The sequence below is a fragment of the Schistocerca americana genome, chromosome 7, assembly GCF_021461395.2.
Source record: "Schistocerca americana isolate TAMUIC-IGC-003095 chromosome 7, iqSchAmer2.1, whole genome shotgun sequence".
In the NCBI taxonomy this organism is placed as follows: Eukaryota; Metazoa; Arthropoda; class Insecta; order Orthoptera; family Acrididae; genus Schistocerca; species Schistocerca americana.
The window spans coordinates 130,127,323-130,149,050 of record NC_060125.1 but is presented as its reverse complement, the minus strand read 5'-3'; the positions used below and the strand labels follow the sequence as shown (position 1 = coordinate 130,149,050).

The following is a 21,728-nucleotide window of genomic DNA, read 5'->3' as shown; positions in this document are numbered from 1 at the left end:
TCAGTAGGCGGACAGTCATCGTCCATTGGTTCTATAGGTTCATCGGCCATCTTGGTAAGATGGCCGGGAGGGGGAGCTTCTTCCGCCGGTGAACGGCCAGATGTTCGGCTACCAGCGGTGCGGGCAGGCGAAACGGATGACGGCCTGGGGCGGCAACCGCTGGGTGGCGCAGGAGAAGAAATGCGCCGTGGCGGAGAAGGAGAACTGTGCTTCCTATGAGCCTTCTTGGAAGGTCGTTTGGTGGAAGTACCAGTCGATGGCTGGGAGGTCGAGGTACGTAGGAAGTCTGCACGGGACGGTTCCTTCTTGAAGGCCTCTGCATCTGACTTCTGTGTCTTCGTCTTAGCAGAAGCTGATGAAGGGGCTGGTGTCTGTGGGGTGATGGGAGGAAGAGGAGACGTCGACCGCGCGATCTTAGCACTGGCCGAACGGACGACCGTGGTGCTGAAGGTCAGATCGCATGTCTGGGTTGCCACCTCCCTGGTAGTCCGAGGAGAGGCGAGGACAGTACTGTATTTCCCCGCTGGGAGCAGCGTGGGCTTCCTACTAGCCAATAGCTTGCGAGCAGCCGAGGTGGACACTTTCTCTTTGAACTGAATTTCTTGGATACAGCGTTCTTCCTTATAGACGGGACAGTCGCGGGAGGATGCTGCATGGTCACCCTGACAGTTCACACAACGAGGAGACGGAGGTGGACAGTCACCCTCATGGGCATCCCTGCCACAAGTGACACATTTAGCCGCATTGGAACAAGACTGTCGAGTGTGATTGAAACGCTGACACTGGTAGCAGCGCGTAGGTGTCGGGACATAGGGGCGAACAGAAATAACCTCGTAGCCCGCCTTGATGCGCGATGGCAGCTTAACACTATCAAAGGTCAAGAAAAGTGTCCGGGTCGGTACAAGGTCATTGTTGACCTTTTTCATGACCCTATGGACAGCCGTCACGCCCTGCTCAGCGAGGAAAGATTGAATCTCCTCGTCACTCAATCCGTCGAGGGATCTAGTATAGACCACACCACGAGACGAATTCAAAGTTCGGTGAGCCTCCACCCGGACAGGGTACGTGTACAGGAGTGTGGCTCGAAGCAGATTCTGTGCTTGAAAGGCGCTCTCAGTTTCTAGTAACAAGGTACCATTACGCAACCTCATACAAGACTTAACAGTACCGACTATGGCATCTACGCCCTTCTGGATAACGAAAGGGTTGACAGAGGAAAAATCCTTTCCGTCCTCAGATCGAGAAATGACGAGGAACTGTGGGGTAGGCGGTAGGACTTTTGTCACTGGGGTCTGGTCATGTTTCCGTTTTTGGGCAGAAGTCGAGAGAGAAGAAGAGAAATCCATTGCGGAGGAATCCCCCATGATTGCCAGCGTCTCCGATGGCGCGCTCCTTCCTTATGGGGACCCTCTCAGAGGGCACTCCCGCCTTAGGTGAATGTTTACACCTCAGGTCACACCTCCCGAGAAACAGACGGAGGGACCAATCAGCATGGTCAGAAGGTATCAACTCAGGCAATCACCTCTCCCTGGGCCTGGCCTTTACCAGGGGGTACGTGCGTGCCTTACTTGTCTACCCAGGGCGGGGAATTACGTGTTACCCCGTCACCGGCTACGCGTGCGAACGCGTGGGTCGGCCTTCAGGCGCGCACAGGGAGGAAGGAAGAAGAAGAAAAAGAAGAGAGAGAGGGAGAGAGAGGACAGACTGTCTCAAACGCCGAGGCGGAGACCAGAGAAGGCAAGGGAAAGGAGGCAAGGGAAAGGAGGCAAGGGAAAGGAGGCAACGGAAAGGAGGCAACGGAAAGGAGGCAAGGGAAAGGAGGCAACGGAAAGGAGGCAAGGGAAAGGAGGCAAGGGAAAGGAGGCAAGGGAAAGGAGGCAAGGGAAAGGAGGCAAGGGAAAGGAGGCAAGGGAAAGGAGGCAAGGGAAAGAAGGCAAGTGAAAGAAGGCAAGGGAAAGAAGGCAAGGGAAAGAAGGCAAGGGAAAGAAGGCAAGGGAAAGAAGGCAAGGGAAAGAAGGCAAGGGAAAGAGTAAAGAAGACAGTGAGATGGAGAAAAACAAAGAAAGGAACCAACCAAAGAAGGAAGAAACGAGAAGTGAAAAACCAAAAAGACCACAATTATAGGTCGTGGGACCGTCTGTCTCCGGACGCAGGCGCTAACTACCCCCTTGAGGGGGATGGACTCCTTTTAGTCGCCTCTTACGGCAGGTAGGAAGACCTCAGGCCTATTCTAGCCCCCTGACCCGCAGGGGGGGGGGGGGGGGGGGTACGAGGGTCGTTCAATAAGCAATGCCCCACATTTCTTTTCTCAGCAAATAACCGTTCGCCGACGTTTTGGAGGAGCATGTATTCCCTGCTGGTAAAAGCTCTTGTCTTGGAGGCGTGGACATGTTTTCACTGCATGACTGAGACTGGTCATCTTCAAAGTGTGTTCCCCGTAGAGAATCTTTAAGCGGCCCAAAGAGATGGAAGTCGAGGGTACCAGGTCTGGACTGCAGGTTGGATGAGGCAATGATGTCAAACCCAATTTGGCGACGTGTTCCCGGGTTCTCAGACTTGTGTGTGGCTGTGCATTATCGTGTTGGAGCAAGATTTCTGCTGGATTCTTGTCCGATCGAACACGTCGGAAACAGTTCTTTAGTTTATTCAGAGTCTTCATGTATGCCTCTGAATTGGTGGTTGACCCTCTTGGCATCACATCCACGAGAATGACGCCATCACAATCCCAGAAGACTGTCACCATGACTTTTTCAGCAGAGGGTTTCTTTTGTGGTGAACGAGGATGATGCCATTCCATGGAATGCCTTTTTGTTTCTGGCGCAAAGTGGTGCACCCAGCTTTCGTCCACCGTAATGATCCGTGACAGAGAGACCTCTACGTCGGCCTCAAAACGCTCCAACAATTCAGATGACATGGCTTTTCTTTGAATCTTGTACTCCACTGTTAGCGTTTGTGTAACCCATCGTGAGCACCTCTTTGCATATTGCAGAGGCATGCTGACCGACAACTGTACAGCCAATTGTAGAGTTGTGATGCGCTGTTCGGCTCGAATAACGTCCGCACGATCCAGCTTGGCTGGAGCAGCGTCTGTGACAGGACGTCCCGAGCGTGGCTGATCATGGAGCGCTGTTTCTGCATTTCCTGAGGCTGTAACTTTCTTTACGCATCGCCAAACTGTACTTCTATCAACCGCAGCGTCACCATACATTGCACACAAACGTTTATGGATGTTCACCAAGATTTCTAATTCTGCACACAAGAATTCAATAACAGCACGCTACTTGTAACGTGAGCCGTACGTAGACGCCATTTTGACGCTGTACTACAGTTCTACCATCTGCCAGAAGGGTTCGAAACTTCAACGTACAGAACAAACATCAAATGTGAGGCACCAACAATGACGTTTGTCTATGTATATTAATGGCTTTTTTTTTAATGAGGGGGATTAGTTGTTGAAAGACGCTCGTATCACGTCCGCTACCGTGTGCTGCCAGTGGATTACACTCTTCCATTTCTTCATGCCAATATGTGTTGTCCGGTTATGCTAAAGACACGTCCATACTATCAGGCGTGAGATTATCACTACGGCTATCACTGCGCCGCCGACAGTAGGTGATTCATTGCTGTGGGGTTCGTTAGAAATCCTGTCTCCAGAGACTGTAGGCTCACTGTCTACCTCTCGTGACGAGGGGTCTCGTGTTTGGTTGAGTCCTTTTTTCTCAGATTCATGGTGCCTTTTCCTCCGGAGTTGCCACCATTTCTTGGTCATGAACGCCTTCTTTATCATCCGCTCATGCTTGCGAATTTTTGGTTTTCCGTGTTCCTTTTTTCCCCTTCGATGCGTCCGTAAGTTGGCTATTCGTGTTTACTGCACCTTATTATGATTTTTTATCCCCCCCCCCCCTTAACCATGGACCTTGCCGCTGGTGGGGAGGCTTGCGTGCCTCAACGATACAGATAGCCGTACCGTAGATGCAACCACAACGGAGAGGTATCTCTTGAGAGGCCAGACAAACGTGTGGTTCCTGAAGAGGGGCAGCAGCCTTTTCAGCAGTTGCAGGAGCAACAGTCTGGATGATTGGCTGATCTGGCTTTGTAACACTAACCAAAACGGCCTTGCTGTGCTGGTACTGCGAACGGCTGAAAGCAAGAGGAAACTATAGCCGTAATTTTTCCTGAGGGCATGTAGCTTTACTGTATGGTTAAATGATGATGGCCTCCTCTTGGGTAAAATATTCCGGAGGTGAAATAGTCCCCCATTCGGATCTCCGGGCGGGGACTACTCGAGAGGATGTCGTTATCAGAAGAAAGAAAACTGGCGTTCTACGAATCGGAGCGTGGAATGTCAGATCCCTTAATCGGGCAGGTAGATTAGAAAATTTAAAAAGGGAAATGGATAGGTTAAAGTTAGATATAGTGGGAATTAGTGAAGTTCGGTGGCAGCAGGAACAAGACTTCTGGTCAGGTGAATACAGGGTTATAAACACAAAATCAAATAGGGGTAATGCGGGAGTAGGTCTAATAATGAATAAAATAATAGGAGTGCGGGTAAGCTACTACAAACAGCATAGTGAACGCATTATTGTGACCAAGATAGACACGAAGCCCACGCCTACTACAGCAGTACAAGTTTATATGCCAATTAGCTCTGCAGATGAAGAGATTTATGAAATGTATGATGAGATAAAAGAAATTATTCAGATAGTGAAGGCAGACGAAAATTTAATAGTCATGGGTGACTGGAATTCGATAGTAGGAAAAGGAAGAGAAGGAAACGTAGTACGTGAATATGGGTTGGGGGTAAGAGATGAAAGAGGAAGCCGCCTGGTAGAATTCTGCACAGAGCATAACTTAATCATAGCGAACACATGGTCAAGAATCATAAAAGAAGGATGTACACATGGAAGAAGTCTGGAGATACTGACAGGTTTCAGACAGAGTATATAAAGGTAAGACAGAGATTTAGGAACCAGGTTTTAAATTGTAAGACATTTCCAGGGGCAGATGTGGACTCTGACCACAATCTATTGGTTATGAACTGTAAATTAAAGATGAAGAAACTGCAAAAAGGTGGGAATTTCAGGAGATGGGACCTGGATAAACTGACTAAAACAGAGGTTGTACAGAGTTTCAGGTAGAGCGTAAGGGAACAATTGACAAGAATGGGGAAGAAATACAGTAGAAGAAGAATGGGTAGCTTTGAGGGATGAAGTAGTGAAGGCAGCAGAGGATCAAGTAGGTAAAGAGACGAGGGCTAGTGGAAATCCTTGGGTGATAGAAGAAATATTGAATTTGATTGATGAAAGGAGAAAATATAAAAATTCAGTAAATGAAGCAGGCAAAAAAGAATACAAACGTCTCAAAGATGAGATCGACAGCAAGTGCAAAATGGCTAGAAGACAAATGTAAGGATGTAAGGGCTTGTCTCTTTAGGGGTAAGATAGATACTGCCTACAGGAAAATTAAAGAGACCTTTGGAGAAAAGAGACCCACTTGTATGAATATCAAGAGCTCAGATGGAAACCCAGTACTAAGCAAAGAAGGGAAAGCAGAAAGGTGGAAGGAGTATATAGAGGGTCTATACAAGGGCGAGGTACTTTTGGGCAATATTATGGAAATGGAAAAGGATGTAGAAGAAGATGAAATGGGAGATATGATACTGCGTGAAGAGTTTGACAGAGCACTGAAAGACCTAAGTCGAAAGAAGGCCCCGGGAGTAGACAACATTCCATTAGAACTACTGACAGCCTTGGGAGAGCCAGTCATGACAAAACTCTACCATCTGGTGAGCAAAATGTGTGAGACAGGCGAAATACCCTCAGACTTCAAGAAGAATATAATAATTCCAATCCCAAAGAAAGCAGGTGTTGACAGATGTGAAAATTACCGAACTATCAGTTTAATAAGTAACGGCTGCAAAATACTAACGCGAATTCTGTACAGACGAATGGAAAAACTGGTAGAAGCCGACCTCGGGGAAGATCAGTTTGGATTCCGTAGAAATATTGGAACACGAGAGGCAATACTGACCCTACGACTTATCTTAGAAGCTAGGTTAAGAAAAGGCAAACCTACGTTTCTAGGATTTGTATAGAGAAAGCTTTTGACAATGTTGACTGGAATACTCTCTCTCAAGTTCTGAAGGTGTCGGGGGTAAAATACAGGGAGCGAAAGGCTATTTACAACTTGTACAGAAACCAGACGGCAGTTATAAGAATCGAGGGACATGAAAGGGAAGCAGTGGTTGGGAAGGGAGTGAGACAGGGTTGTAGCCTCTCCCCGATGTTATTCAATCTGATATTGAGCAAGCAGTAAAGGAAACAAAAGAAAAATTCGGAGTAGGTATTAAAATCCAGGGAGAAGAAATAAAAACTTTGAGATTCGTCGATGACATTGTAATTCTGTCAGAGACAGCAAAGGACTTGGAAGAGCAGTTGAACGGAATGGACAGTGTCGTGAAAGGAGGATATAAGATGAACATCAACAAAAGCAAAACGAGGATAATGGAATGTAGTCGAGTTAACTCGGATGATGCTGAGGGAATTAGATTAGGGAATGAGACACTTAAAGTAGTAAAGGAGTTTTGCTATTTGGGGAGCAAAATAACTAATGATGGTCGAAGTAGAGAGGATATAAAATGTAGACTGGCAATGGCAAGGAAAGCGTTTCTGAAGAAGAGAAATTTGTTAACATCGAGTATAGATTTAAGTGTGATTTCTGTGAGTATTCGTATGGAGTGTAGTTCCGACAAGAAGAGTATAGAAGCTTTCGAAATGTGGTGCCACAGAAGAATGCTGAAGATTAGATGGGTAGATCACATAACTAGTGAGGAGCTATTTAACAGAAATGGGGAGAAGAGGAGTTTGTGGCACGACTTGACTAGAAGGGATCGGTTGCTAGGACATGTTCTGAGGCATCTAGAGATCACCAATTTAGTATTGGAGGGAAGCGTGGAGGGTATAAAGCGTAGAGGGAGACCAAGAAATGAATACACCAAGCAGATTCAGAAGGATGTAGGCTGCAGTAGGTACCGGGAGATGAAGCAGCTTTTAGAGGATATAGTAGCATGGGGAGCTGCATCAAATCGGTCTCAGGACTGAAGACAACAACGACAACAACAACAACAACAACAACAACAAGAAATGATGTTTAGTGGATTCCTCTGATTTTCCTGTTACACGGTCCGACAGTTCTGCTGTCCGTGATATCGTCGACGTTCGTTGATTTTCTTCCTGGCCTTCCATGGCGTGTCACGTAGTTTCTGTCGTCCCTTCTACACCTTTTCTCTCAGGCTGTGCGTTATTTTTTCTGCTCCGTAATGGGCAGTCCTGCGCTTTTTGTTTCCTTTGGTGGTACTTTCTGTTGTTTCGCCATTTGCCGTCTGTGATTCAATGTCTTGCGCGGACTTCCATTCATTATTTGGAGCTACGGTCATATCGTTGTTGTTCGCGTTGCTCTGCGCAATATTTGCACTGCTGCCTCGTTTTTCACGAAGACGATCTGAAACTATTCTATCCTTCTGGATCGGTCTTTTCCATTCGTGCGCTGTGTTCGACGTGGCCCTGCAGTGTCGTGAATAACTGCCTCTGATGTAGCTGGAGCTGAACGAACTGCTGCGACGCAAGTTACCGGTAGCTCTGACACAGTTGTTGTGCCACTCGGCAACCTGTGTCTCTCTAACCTACCCTAGCAATGTTACGGGGGAAAGTGGGCATATTGTTTAACTTGGCATCCGAACCACGTGTCATTCCTGGTTCAAATGGCTCTGAACACTATGGGACTTAACTTCTGCGGTCATCAGTCCCCTAGAACTTAGAACTACTTAAACCTAACCTAAGGACATCACACACATCCATGCCCGAGGCAGGATTCGAACCTGCGACCGTAGCGGTCGCGCGGTTCCACACTGTAGCGCCTAGAACCCTCGACTACCCCGGCCGGCCAATACCTTTTCTACTTTTTAACGTAATACAGTTGAACATTTATGAACTTGTTCCTACGGGCTACAAGCTTTTTATTCTGGCTGCAAAGAACACTATCTTGATGTTTGAACCAATTTCCCACAAACTTTTTCACGCCCTCGTTGTCGTGGTATCTCTTCCCATGTAATGCCTCTTTTAGTGCAGCAAACAAATGGAAATCACTAGTTGCTAAATCAGGTCAGTAAGGGGGATGAAGCAGCACCTCCCAGACCATTTTGTCGACTGTTTCACGGGTTCGTTGAGCAATATTATGATCTGCATTGTCCTGCTGGAGAATCACACCTCTCCTCTGAGATCTACGACGTCTCTCTCTCTCTCATTCCTGGCTCACCTCGTTTAAAAGCAAATCCGAGTAGTACTGGCTGTTCATTGTACGCTGCTCTTCGAGATAACCACTAAGGCACTCGTAAAATGCGTTTTAGACAGGTACGTGCCGAGTAAAACTGTGAGGGACGGGAAAAACCCACCGTGGTTCAACAACAAAGTTAGGAAACTACTGCGAAAGCAAAGAGAGCTTCACTCCAAGTTTAAACGGAGCCAAAACCTCTCAGACAAACAGAAGCTAAATGATGTCAAAGTTAGCGTAAGGAGGGCTATGCGTGAAGCGTTCAGTGAATTCGAAAGTAAAATTCTATGTACAGACCTGACAGAAAATCCTAGGAAGTTGTGGTCTTACAGCATATCCAGACACTCCGGGATGATGACGGCATTGAAACAGAGGATGACACGCGTAAAGCTGGAATTCTAAACACCTTTTTCCAAAGCTGTTTCACAGAGGAAGACCGCACTGCAGTTCCTTCTCTAAATCCTCGCACAAACGAAAAAATGGCTGACATAAAAATAAGTGTCGAAGGAATAGAAAAGTAACTGGAATCACTCAGAGGAAAGTCCACTGGACCTGACGGGATACCAGTTCGATTCTACACAGAGTACGCGAAAGAACTTGCCCCCCTTCTAACAGCAGTGTACCGCAAGTCTCTAGAGGAACGGAAGGTTCCAAATGATTGGAAAAGAGCACAGGTAGTCCCAGTTTCTAAGAAGGGTCGTCGAGCAGATGCGCAAAACTATAGACCTATATCTCTGACGTCGATCTGTTGTAGAATTTTAGAACATGTTTTTTGCTCGAGGATCATGTGGTTTTTGGAAACCCAGAATCTACTCTGTAGGAATCAACATGGATTCCGGAAACAGCGATCGTGTGAGACCCAACTCGCTTTATTTGTTCATGAGACCCAGAAAGTATTAGATACAGACTACCAGATAGATGCTACTTTCCTTGACTTCCGAAAGGGGTTCGATACAGTTCCGCACTGTCGCCCGATAAAGTAAGAGCCTACGGAATATCAGACCAGCTGTGTGGCTGGATTGAAGAGTTTTTAGCAAACAGAACACAGCATGTTGTTATCAATGGAGAGACGTCTACAGACGTTAAAGTAACCTCTGGCGTGCGACGGGGGAGTGTTATGGGACCATTGCTTTTCACAATATGTATAATTGACCTAGTAGATAGTGTCGGAAGTTCCATGCGGCTTTTCACGGATGATGCTGTAGTATACAGAGAAGTTGCAGCATTAGAAAATTGTAGCGAAATGCAGGAAGATCTACAAATGGTTCAAATGGCTCTGAGCACTATGGGACTTAACATCGGTGGTCATCAGTCCCCTAGAACTTAGAACTACTTAAACCTAACTAACCTAAGGACATCACACACATTCATGCCCGAGGCAGGATTCGAACCTGCGACCGTAGCAGTCGCGCGGCTCCGGACTGAGCGCCTAGAACCGCTAGACCACCGCGGCCGGCGAAGATCTACAGCGGATAGGCACTTGGTGCAGGGAGTGGCAACTGGCCCTCAACATACACAAATGTAATGTATTGCGAATACATAGAAAGAAGGATCCTTTATTGTGTGGTTATATGATAGCGGAACAAACACTGGTAGCAGTTACTTCTGTATAATATCTGGGAGTATGCGTGCGGAACGATTTGAAGTGGAATGATCATATAAAATTAATTGTTGATAAGGCGGGTACCAGGTTGAGATTCATTGGGAGAGTCCTAAGAAAATGTAGTCCATCAACAAAGGAGGTGGCTTACAAAAGACTCGTTCGACCTAGAGTATTGCTCATCAGTGTGGGATGCGTACGAGATCGGGTTGACAGAAGAGATAGAGAATATCCAAAGAAGAGCGGCGCGTTTAGTCACAGGGTTATTTGGTAACCGTGATAGCGTTACGGAGATGTTTAATAAGTGGCAGACTCTGCAAGAGAGGCGCTCTGCATCGCGGTGTAGCTTGCTCGCCAGGTTTCGAGAGGGCGCGTTTCTGGATGAGATATCGAATATATTGCTTCCCCCTACTTATACTTCCCGAGGAGATCACGAATGTAAAACTAGAGAGATTCGTGCACGCACGGAGGCTTTCAGACAGTCGTTCTTCCTGCGAACCACACGCGACTGGAACAGAAAAGGGAGGTAATGACAGTGGCACGTAAAGTGCCCTCCGCCACACACCGTTGGGTGGCTTGCCGAGTATAAAAGTAGGTGTAGATGTAGATGCAAAAACTGGACCTTCAACATCTCGAAATACCGTCAACATGACTTTTCCTGCTGATGTTTGGGTTTTGAATTTTTTCTTGACAGGTGAGTTGGCGTGCTTCCACTCCATGCTTTGTCTTTAAGATTCTAGCTCGTAATAGTGAACCCAAGTTTCATCACAAGTTAAAATTTTGTTGAAGTGCGCACTCTCAACCTTGTTTCCTTGTGTAGCCGCGCCAACTCCTTTGGGATCCATCTTGTACATGTTTTGCAGTACTTCAGCTTCTTACAGATAATGTTATGAACTGTACCAGAAGTAACTTGAACCTTATCAACTATCATTTCCACAGTCACACGGTGGTCGGCACGAATAACGTCATGAATTCGACTTTCTAGTGGCGGAGTTGAAACTGCAGCTGGTCGTCGAAAACGGTGTTAGTCACTGAGTCGCGATAATTTTTGAACTGTTCTACCCACTTGTAAAAATTTGCACGATTCATACAACTTTCACCATAAACTTAAGACATTCTGCAGTATATATTCACTGGTTTCTCGCCTTCAGCGAATAAAAAATGAATAACACAACGTTGTTCAACTGATGTGGACGTTTCAAGCGGACGCGCCATCGTGTTACGTATTTTTCAGTTTGTAAACTAAACTGTTGATACATCAACTGATCAGGGCTCATCCCAGGGACGCCAACTTAAAGCCATAAAAGTACCAAAGCTGCCCTACTAACAGTTTTTTCCCCCAGCCCAATTTGTCTCTTTAATTACTGAATGACCCTCGTAAGTATATATTTTCTCGAGAAAAATATTTTGAAATGTCAGGATGACACCTCTTCCCTATCCTTTCATTTCTCAGCAGTGGGGACATTATACACTCCTGGAAATTGAAATAAGAACACCGTGCATTCATTGTCCCAGGAAGGGGAAACTTTATTGACACATTCCTGGGGTCAGATACATCACATGATCACACTGACAGAACCACAGGCACATAGACACAGGCAACAGAGCATGCACAATGTCGGCACTAGTACAGTGTATATCCACCTTTCGCAGCAATGCAGGCTGCTATTCTCCCATGGAGAAGATCGTAGAGATGCTGGATGTAGTCCTGTGGAACGGCTTGCCATGCCATTTCCACCTGGCGCCTCAGTTGGACCAGCGTTCGTGCTGGACGTGCAGACCGCGTGAGACGACGCTTCATCCAGTCCCAAACATGCTCAATGGGGGACAGATCCGGAGATCTTGCTGGCCAGGGAAGTTGACTTACACCTTCTAGAGCACGTTGGGTGGCACGGGATACATGCGGACGTGCATTGTCCTGTTGGAACAGCAAGTTCCCTTGCCGGTCTAGGAATGGTAGAACGATGGGTTCGATGACGGTTTGGATGTACCGTGCACTATTCAGTGTCCCCTCGACGATCACCAGTGGTGTACGGCCAGTGTAGGAGATCGCTCCCCACACCATGATGCCGGGTGTTGGCCCTGTGTGCCTCGGTCGTATGCAGTCCTGATTGTGGCGCTCACCTGCACGGCGCCAAACACGCATACGACCATCATTGGCACCAAGGCAGAAGCGACTCTCATCGCTGAAGACGACACGTCTCCATTCGTCCCTCCATTCACGCCTGTCGCGACACCACTGGAGGCGGGCTGCACGATGTTGGGGCGTGAGCGGAAGACGGCCTAACGGTGTGCGGGACCGTAGCCCAGCTTCATGGAGACGGTTGCGATTGGTCCTCGCCGATACCCCAGGAGCAACAGTGTCCCTAATTTGCTGGGAAGTGGCGGTGCGGTCCCCTACGGCACTGCGTAGGATCCTACGGTCTTGGCGTGCATCCGTGCGTCGCTGCGGTCCGGTCTCAGGTCGACGGGCACGTGCACCTTCCGCCGACCACTGGCGACAACATCGATGTACTGTGGAGACCTCACGCCCCACGTGTTGAGGAATTCGGCGGTACGTCCACCCGGCCTCCCGCATGCCCACTATACGCCCTCGCTCAAAGTCCGTCAACTGCACATACGGTTCACGTCCACGCTGTCGCGGCATGCTACCAGTGTTAAAGACTGCGATGGAGCTCCGTATGCCACGGCAAACTGGCTGACACTGACGGCGGCGGTGCACAAATGCTGCGCAGCTAGCGCCATTCGACGGCCAACACCGCGGTTCCTGGTGTGTCCGCTGTGCCGTGCGTGTGATCATTGCTTGTACAGCCCTCTCGCAGTGTCCGGAGCAAGTATGGTGGGTCTGACACACCGGTGTCAATGTGTTCTTTTTTCCATTTCCAGGAGTGTATATCATACGACATTTTACAGGAACATTCATTGTGATGTAGTCCCAGTTGATACGAGTAGTCCACTGAGTCTCGTGTGAAAGGGGTTTTAGTTTGAAAGTGCTCTGTCGTCATTCAAGACTTTGCATGATCGCGTTTAACACAAATTTCGCAGGTCTTGGATGTCTACGTACACATTCTACAAACCACTGTGAAGGGATTGGCAAAAAGGGATTCCGTGTTAGGCTTTCTTACCGCTCCAGCCGTGTATGCAGCGTGCGTTCTTCTTTTAGACGTCATCCTTCAGCTGTCCCCTCCCCCCACCCCCAACCCCCTTACAGGTCACGTGAAACGACGTGCCTCACAGACAGTTCACACGTTGCTGTCACGGAGCTGTTCGCTGTGTGTGCATCTTGCCGCAGCCGGCAGTGTCGCTCGTCTGCCTCTGAAGATGCTACGAGTTGCGCCATGTCTGGTAACGTTCTGCTTTTATTGTTTCCGAGGAAAAGTTGGGTCTACATTTCTTTTGCGTGAAACTGCACACCAAACTCCACAATTCTGTGACAGTAATAGGGTCTTATGGATACCTGAACTTCAACATCTGTCGTTCTGGCTGTCTACATAGCCACAAAGATGAAACCACGCTTCATCAGAGTAGAAACAAAATACTTTTGCGAATAAAATGCAAAAAGCAGTGACAGTAATGGAATCTTTTTGTTCCCTCGGATTCTGAAAGTTCGTGCACAACGTGACTGCGACACGGACGAAATTTCAGCTTTTTTGTGTTTATGTGAACACTGCCGTATGACATTCTAGTCTGTTGACAAGTTTCGTGTCGACTACCTTGGTGAACGCAGCAAAGGTGCGCGGGTATTTTCCAATGAGGTATCCTTAACACAAAATTCCACATTCTTTTGCCGGCCGCTGTGACCGAGCGGTTGTAGGCGCTTTAGTCCGGAACCGCGCGGCCGCTACGGTCGCAGGTTCGAATCCTGCCACGGGCATGGATGTGTGTGATGTCCTTAGATTAGTTAGGTTTAAGTAGTTCTGAGTCTAGGGGACTGATGACCTCAGATGTTAAGTCCTATAGTTCTTAGAGCCATTTGAACCATTTTTTGAGAGACTATGAGTGAAACTTGATTTTTTAGGCACCATAGTGTCAGGAAAAGCCACCGTGATATCTTCCTCACATTTTAAGAAAGAATGCGATTTGAAGTAACTTTCGAGAATGAACACACATTCACCCTGTGAAAAAAACGGACATTTGAACAGCTCAAAAAAATGGCTCTGAGCACTATGGGACTTAACTTCTAAGGTCATCAGTCCCCTAGAACTTAGAACTACTCAAACCTGACTAACCTAAGGACATCACACACACCCATGCCCGAGGCAGGATTCGAACCTGCGACCGTAGCGGTCGCGCGGTTCCAGACTGTAGCGCCTAGAACTGCTCGGCCACCGAGGCCGGCCTGTTCGCTCACAACTAACTCTGCACTGACATCAAACGGGAGACAAGCTGCTTTGATATCACGTGTTTTGAATCTCCCACAGTGCTATCCGATGTCAACATACAACACAAATATCGCCACCGGTGTGTAACTCAGTTTCTCACCATACTTTTTTTATTTAGGGTTGCGCAACTTCTGCCTACCCTGTATTTCAGGACTATTCACTTTATACTAATTGTTTAAACTTGTAAAGCACGATTTCGCGGCATGTTTGGCTTCCGTTTTAAAGAGCCTGCCAATTGAGATTTTTCAACATTTTCGTGGCCCTCCCCTGTGAGTAGACCGTTGATATCGCCCTTTTTTTTGTATGTGTATAAAATACTCTCTTAGCCATATTTCATATAGGTCTAACACACTCGTGTAATATTCTAAGATTGGGCGCACAAATTATTTGTAAGCACCTTTGTAGACTGACTGCATCTTCCCAGTATTCTGACAATGAACCAAAGTCTACACCTGCCTCAACAACTGGGGCTGTTTGATCGTTCCATTTCACATGCCTACAGGTTTTTGCATGAGTTGACAACTGTTCTAACTCATAGAACTTGTATTCATAGGATACTACTTTTTTCTTTGGTGAAGTTCATTATTTTACACTTATCGACATTTAAAGCATGCTGCCGATATTTGCACACACTTTGAACTATTATCAAGATCTAACTGGTTATTTGTGCAACTTTTCTCAAGCAGAACTTCATTACAAATACCTGCAGCCTATGCGCAAAGTCTGTGATTATTATTAATTGAGTCGTGAACAACAATGGTGCTAACACATATTCGTGCGGCATACTTGAGGTTACTTCTTTCCATTCGAGATGATCTGACGTGTCCCCCTCCCCCCCCCCCCCCCCAACCCCTACCGAAAAGTCTCGAATCCAGTCAAATTTTCTTTGATATCCCATATTATCCAACTTTTGGCAGTAAACATAGGCGTGGTAGCAAGTCAAGTGCTTTTCAGAACACGAGAAATACTGCATCTACGTTACAGCATTGGACCGTGACTTTCAGAATGTCATGAGACAGAAGCGCAAGTTGGGTTTCGCATGATGGATGTTCGAAGCCGGGTGGCACGGAGGAGGTCATTCCGTGTCTGAGCTGAGCGTGTGTCGGGACTCACGCCGGGTCGGCCAGTCTGGAGCGGAGCCCGGGGAGGCGGCGCCGTCGCCGTTGTCGGTGTCGTCGACGCCGACGGCCAGCCCCACGGTGAGGTCCCTGGAGGAGGGCTCCTCGGAGGGCGCGCGCTGGGCCGCCGGCGCCCTGCGGTACCCCGGCCTGCGAGAAACGAAAAAGTCGTCAGCGCCACAACTTCACCGTATCTCTATGGTAGCGTAAGGCCGTCGGCACACGGACCCTGCTGTCGAACGTTAACGTTGAGCGTGCCAAGTTCAACGTGCTGCTCAACGTTCAGGAACGACGCGACTTGTGCATACGGTACGTGGGTCCCAATGTGGTAAACGCGATCGCAACGCACTCCAGCGGCAGTTGAGGGATGCTTCTAGTTCGTAAATCACACTTTTTACTCAACGGGCGAGCGTAAAATTCCCACGTTAGCTCTATTAAAACGCACATTTCCTCCTTCGTCCACGAAAAGGAAAGTACCATGTCCAGTCTATAAGGACAGAGGCTTATAAAAGTTCCATTACAAACAGTGCGGTACAAATTTTGAATGCTTCTCCCCATAAAATAAACATTATCTCATCATTCCCACATTTTAGCAAAATCACAAGGTCAGTCTTACTTGATAACTGTTCCTACCCAGTAGCAGAATCTTTGCAACATGTGAATCACGAAGCGTAAAAGAAAAAGGAGCAAAATATCTTTATACAAGTAGCACAAGCTGTCCTGTAGATTAAGCCAATCGAACAAAGTAACCCCTCAAGAAAGGAACTTATATTTACATAATATCAAATATTACAGTATATACTTAGATTAAACTAATAATAAAGTGTCAGAACCTAATACAAACGCGAATGTTAAGAAAAAAAATTGGGAGTGTTAAGGTGCCAACCATAGCCGTCAATGCCATTCTTAAGCCGTCGGCACACGGACCGTGCATCCGAACGTTGAGCATTGAGCGTGCCGTGTTTCTGACGTCATAGCGTGGATATCACGTTCGGGAGTCTTTCCGAACGTGCAGAGCAATATCTAGCGTGTCAGATATTCTGAGCGTGCGTCTGAGCGTTGACCAATGAGACGGCACATCGCCACCTACGTCACACGCACGCCGTCTCCCTTCATTACAGAGTTACGAGGCGCCATATTAGCATTCATTTCAAGCCTATATGTATATATGCCGTTTCTGAGAACCAGCAAATTGAGAATCACTGGAAAACCCGTTGTTAGTTGTCTGATCCGTTTCCAATAAAATAATGAGGAACATCATATTCGTGGCAAAAGAATCATTGTAACTTGCGTATTATGAGAGTAGCCTATTTGAAGGCTGCGACACACTGAAGATCCACCCAACGCATTGTTATTGCCACAATTTGCAATAATTAAATTTCAATTAGTGACATAATTATCTACTATTAACGTTTTTAGCAAGGGGTAATATACTAAGATTGGGTTCTTAACGAATGTCGTTGATATAGCGTAATGAGTAGCGTCTCTGTCCAACAATTAAGTTTTGTTGAGGCGGTGGTTCGCGTCTTAACACTTGCATTTTGTTTTCCTAACATTCGCGTTTTTATTAGGTTCTGATACTTCATTATTAGTTTAATATAAGTATATGCTATAATATTTGATGTTATATAAATATAAATTCACTTTTTTTTTAGGAGTGACTACTCGCTTGGCTTAATCTACAGGACAGCTTGCGCTACTTCTATAAAGATATCTTGCTCCTTTTTCTTTTACGCTTCGTAATTCACATGTTGCAAAGATTCTGCTACTGGGTAAGAACAGTATTCAAGTAAGACTGACCTTGGGGTTTTACTAAAATGTGGAAATGCTGAAATAATGTTTGTCTTATGCGGAGAACTACACTCCTGGAAATTGAAATAAGAACACCGTGAATTCATTGTCCCAGGAAGGGGAAACTTTATTGACACATTCCTGGGGTCAGATACATCACATGATCACACTGACAGAACCACAGGCACATAGACACAGGCAACAGAGCATGCACAATGTCGGCACTAGTACAGTGTATATCCACCTTTCGCAGCAATGCAGGCTGCTATTCTCCCATGGAGATGATCGTAGAGATGCTGGATGTAGTCCTGTGGAACGGCTTGCCATGCCATTTCCACCTGGCGCCTCAGTTGGACCAGCGTTCGTGCTGGACGTGCAGACCGCGTGAGACGACGCTTCATCCAGTCCCAAACATGCTCAATGGGGGACAGATCCGGAGATCTTGCTGGCCAGGGTAGTTGACTTACACCTTCTAGAGCACGTTGGGTGGCACGGGATACATGCGGACGTGCATTGTCCTGTTGGAACAGCAAGTTCCCTTGCCGGTCTAGGAATGTTAGAACGATGGGTTCGATGACGGTTTGGATGTACCGTGCACTATTCAGTGTCCCCTCGACGATCACCACTGGTGTACGGCCAGTGTAGGAGATCGCTCCCCACACCATGATGACGGGGTGTTGGCCCTGTGTGCGTCGGTCGTATGCAAACCTGATTGTGGCGCTCACCTGCACGGCACCAAACACGCATACGACCATCATTGGCACCAAGGCAGAAGCGACTCTCATCGCTGAAGACGACACGTCTCCATTCGTCCCTCCATTCACGCCTGTCGCGACACCACTGGAGGCGGGCTGCACGATGTTGGGGCGTGAGCGGAAGACGGCCTAACGGTGTGTGGGACCGTAGCCCAGCTTCATGGAGACGGTTGCGAATGGTCCTCGCCGATACCCTAATTTGCTGGGAAGTGGCGGTGCGGTCCCCTACGGCACTGCATAGGATCCTACGGTCTTGGCGTGCATCCGTGCGTCGCTGCGGTCTGGTCCCAGGTCGACGGGCACGTGCACCTTCCGCCGACCACTGGCGACAACATCGATGTACTGTGGAGACCTCACGCCCCACGTGTTAAGCAATTCGGCGGTACGTCCACCCGGCCTCCCGCATGCCCACTATACGCCCTCGCTCAAAGTCCGTCAACTGCACAACGGTTCACGTCCACGCTGTGGCGGCATGCTACCAGTGTTAAAGACTGGTTCCTGGTGTGTCCGCTGTGCCGTGCGTGTGATCATTGCTTGTACAGCCCTCTCGCAGTGTCCGGAGCAAGTATGGTGGGTCTGACACACCGGTGTCAATGTGTTCTTTTTTCCATTTCCAGGAGTGTATTCCAAATTTGTACCACACTGTTTGTAATGGAACTTTTATAAGCCTGTGTCCTTATTGATTGGACATGGTACTTTCCTTTTCATGAACGATGGAGGAAATGTGCGTTTTCATAGTTCTAACGTGGGAATTTTACGCGCGCCCGTTGAGTAAACAGTGTGATTTGCGAACTAGAAACATCTCTCAAACTGCCGCTGGAGTGCGTTGCGATCGCGTATACCACGTTGGTCCAACGTACCGTATGCACAAGTAGCATCGTTCCTGAGCGTTCAGCAGCACGTTGAACTTGGCACGCTCAACGTTAACGTTCGACAGCACGGTCCGTGTGCCGACGGCTTTATTATAGAACAGCGATGCTACTCATTACGCTAAACGAACAACACATGCAGTGCATCTAATCACATTATCTTAGCCCATGCTGAAAACCTTAATCGTAGACATCTTACAAATTGAAATTTAATTAATACAAATTGTACCAAGAACAATGCGTTTTGGGTGGATCTTCAGTGTGTCGCTGCCTTCAAATAGCCTACTCTCATAATACGCAAGTTACAACAATTGTTTTGCCACGAGTATGATGTTTCTCATTATTTTATTGGAACGAATCACACAGTTAACAACGGGTTCTCCAGTATTCTTAATTTGCTGGTGCTCAGAAACGGCATATACACGTATAGGATTGAAATGAACGCCAATATGGCGCCTCACAACTCTCTACTGAAGGGAGACGGCGTGCGTGTGACGTAGGTGGCGTTGTGCCATCTCATTGGTCAACGCTCAGACGCACGCTCAGAATATCTGATATGCCAGATATTGCTCTGCACTTTGGGAAAGACCCCCGAACGTGCTATTCCACGGTATGACGTCAGAAACTCGGCACGCTCAACGTTCGGATGCACGGTCCGTGTGCCGACGGATTTAGAGCTATGGAAGCAACCACTGTCGGACTGCTGTTAGTTCTCTGCATCATTTGAATGGTATGCCATTACGAACAAACAAGTCACTTTGTGGCCAGCAAAGATCCAAACGCATCTCCTCAACCCAGTATTATAGTTTTTATATATAAAATTGGCGTTGAATAAGTAAGGCAACACTTTTACCTAGGCCAATTTTAGTTGAAAAAAATGCGGTATTTGTTAAGGGACATCATCGAATATTCGCACTTCAGCTCCTTTAGTTTCATGCTGTTGCAGTATGTGGCGGCGCCACACGCTCAAACGTCTTTATATAAATTTTCTACTTATATTGCTGAGTGAAACCGACGTACTGTCTCTTTGCTGGTCTTTATCATTTCAAATCTGACCTACAGAAATTGCCCTGACAAACAGAACTCAAACTTTTGGTATTCATTAATTACTCACAATATTCAACGGTAACGCGATCTGACAGTTTTCAAATTAACTCAAAAGAATGGCCCTGAATAAGAAGAAATTCTAACAATAACCTATACGTTTCATAAGACACTTACCTCACAAAAAAATTTCATTATACGAACTACAGTGATACAGCAAGCACCAATACAGCCAGCTCAGTAAAAGATTCTAACTATTGAAGGCTCTAACTACTGATAGGCATATGGTTATGAAAGGAAAGATTTTGTTGCCAAGCAAACAATGTATTTTTACCTCAATAATGTGATATCCAGTTAAAAAAACATAATCGTCCGTGACATCCAGTTCCAAAAATTATATAATCATGAATAATATTTAATCTCCAAGTCGGACACGTCCAGATCGTCCGCTCGCGCTGATACTGCAAACCTCCAACACTTAATTATTAACCACTAACCACCCTCACTGCTGACTAATCACATCCAACCTCAATCACTACTGGCTGTTCACCTCCAATTTCCATCCTGCTGGCGATTAACTTCCAACTGCCATCATCGCTGACTAAACTTCCAACTGTGAGTCCGACCAGCCACAGAGTGCGCACAGCGCTGTCAGAGTTACTAATGTAGAGCGCTACATAGCGCTGCCAACATACAAACACACAAACCGTCTACGTACAACGTAGCCATCAAAATGGGGCTTGTAAGGGAGGTCAGTTCCAAGTCGGGAGCTGTCATTGAGTTCGTTTTGGCAGAAAACCAGAGCATCGCAAATATTCATAGGCGCTTGCAGAATGTCTACGGAGACTTGGCTGTGAAAGAAAGCAGGTTGAGTGGTTGAGTGAGCTGTTTGTTCTGTCTCCTACGTGGCGGCCGGCCTCACACAGCTGTGAATCCTGTAACGTTGGAAGGTGAGGACGCTCTCATTCCAGGTGATCGACGGCTCACAATGAAACAACCCACTGCTGAAATGGACGTCTGCTGGTTGTGCTGCCACACTCGTCCACCAGCTGGGTACTCAAAGGCGTGTGTCCCCGTTGGGTTCCTCCCCGCCTAACAGAAGACCGTAAACACCATCCAACTGTCTGGCCCAGTGGAGGATGCACTCCTCTGGAAGTGGTAAGTCAGTGATGCAGAGGCTACTGATGCAGCAAGACGTTGGTTCCGACATCGACCAGTAGAGTGTTACCCCGTGGATATACAGGCCCTCCCACTGAGGTGGCGTAAGGCCACATCACTGAACGGAGATTATGTTGAAAAATACGTACTTTCAGGAAAAAATGCGTTAATTACTTATTGAACGCCACCTCGTTTATATCTCAAAAACGATTTTATGTGAATTTTTAAACTTGTATTCATACAGACTTCGTCGCGATGTCGTCTCAAAGGCAAATAGATCAGGTTTTGGCTCATATTGCACAGTGACGCTAGTAGAGAATCGCTCCACTGCAAGCGCTAGTGGCAATCGCAAAAAAGCCTTTACCGGCTCCGGGCGCGGTCGCTGTGTGTTTTCGCGTGAAGAGTCGGAGTGTGCGACAACTGTGCAACGTAATTTTCGTACAGAACGTAGTAAAGATCCTTCCAGCAGGCATACTATTAACGAGTGGCGAAAGTATTTTGTTGAAACCGGTTGTTCAGCAGGACATAACAAATCCTCAGGTCATTCCCCATCTGTCTTTCACTGTCGTAGAGCAAGTGAGAAAAGAATCCACCTGGTATAGCTTCTCGAGACATGGACGTCACACATATGACTGTAGTATTTGTTATGAAACGGCTGCATCTCAAACCATACAACTTTACAG

General features: G+C 47.1%; 1 protein-coding gene across 1 annotated transcript in view; it reads right to left on the bottom strand.

Moving 5' to 3' along the window:
• The window catches only part of LOC124622587, a 164,416-nt gene that overhangs the window by 116,805 nt on the left and 25,883 nt on the right, over window positions 1–21,728 (bottom strand). Inside the window, exon 2 of the mRNA XM_047148336.1 lies at window positions 15,424–15,578. Within this exon, the coding sequence (XP_047004292.1) occupies window positions 15,424–15,578 (155 nt within the window). The remainder of the gene's footprint in view (window positions 1–15,423; window positions 15,579–21,728) is intronic.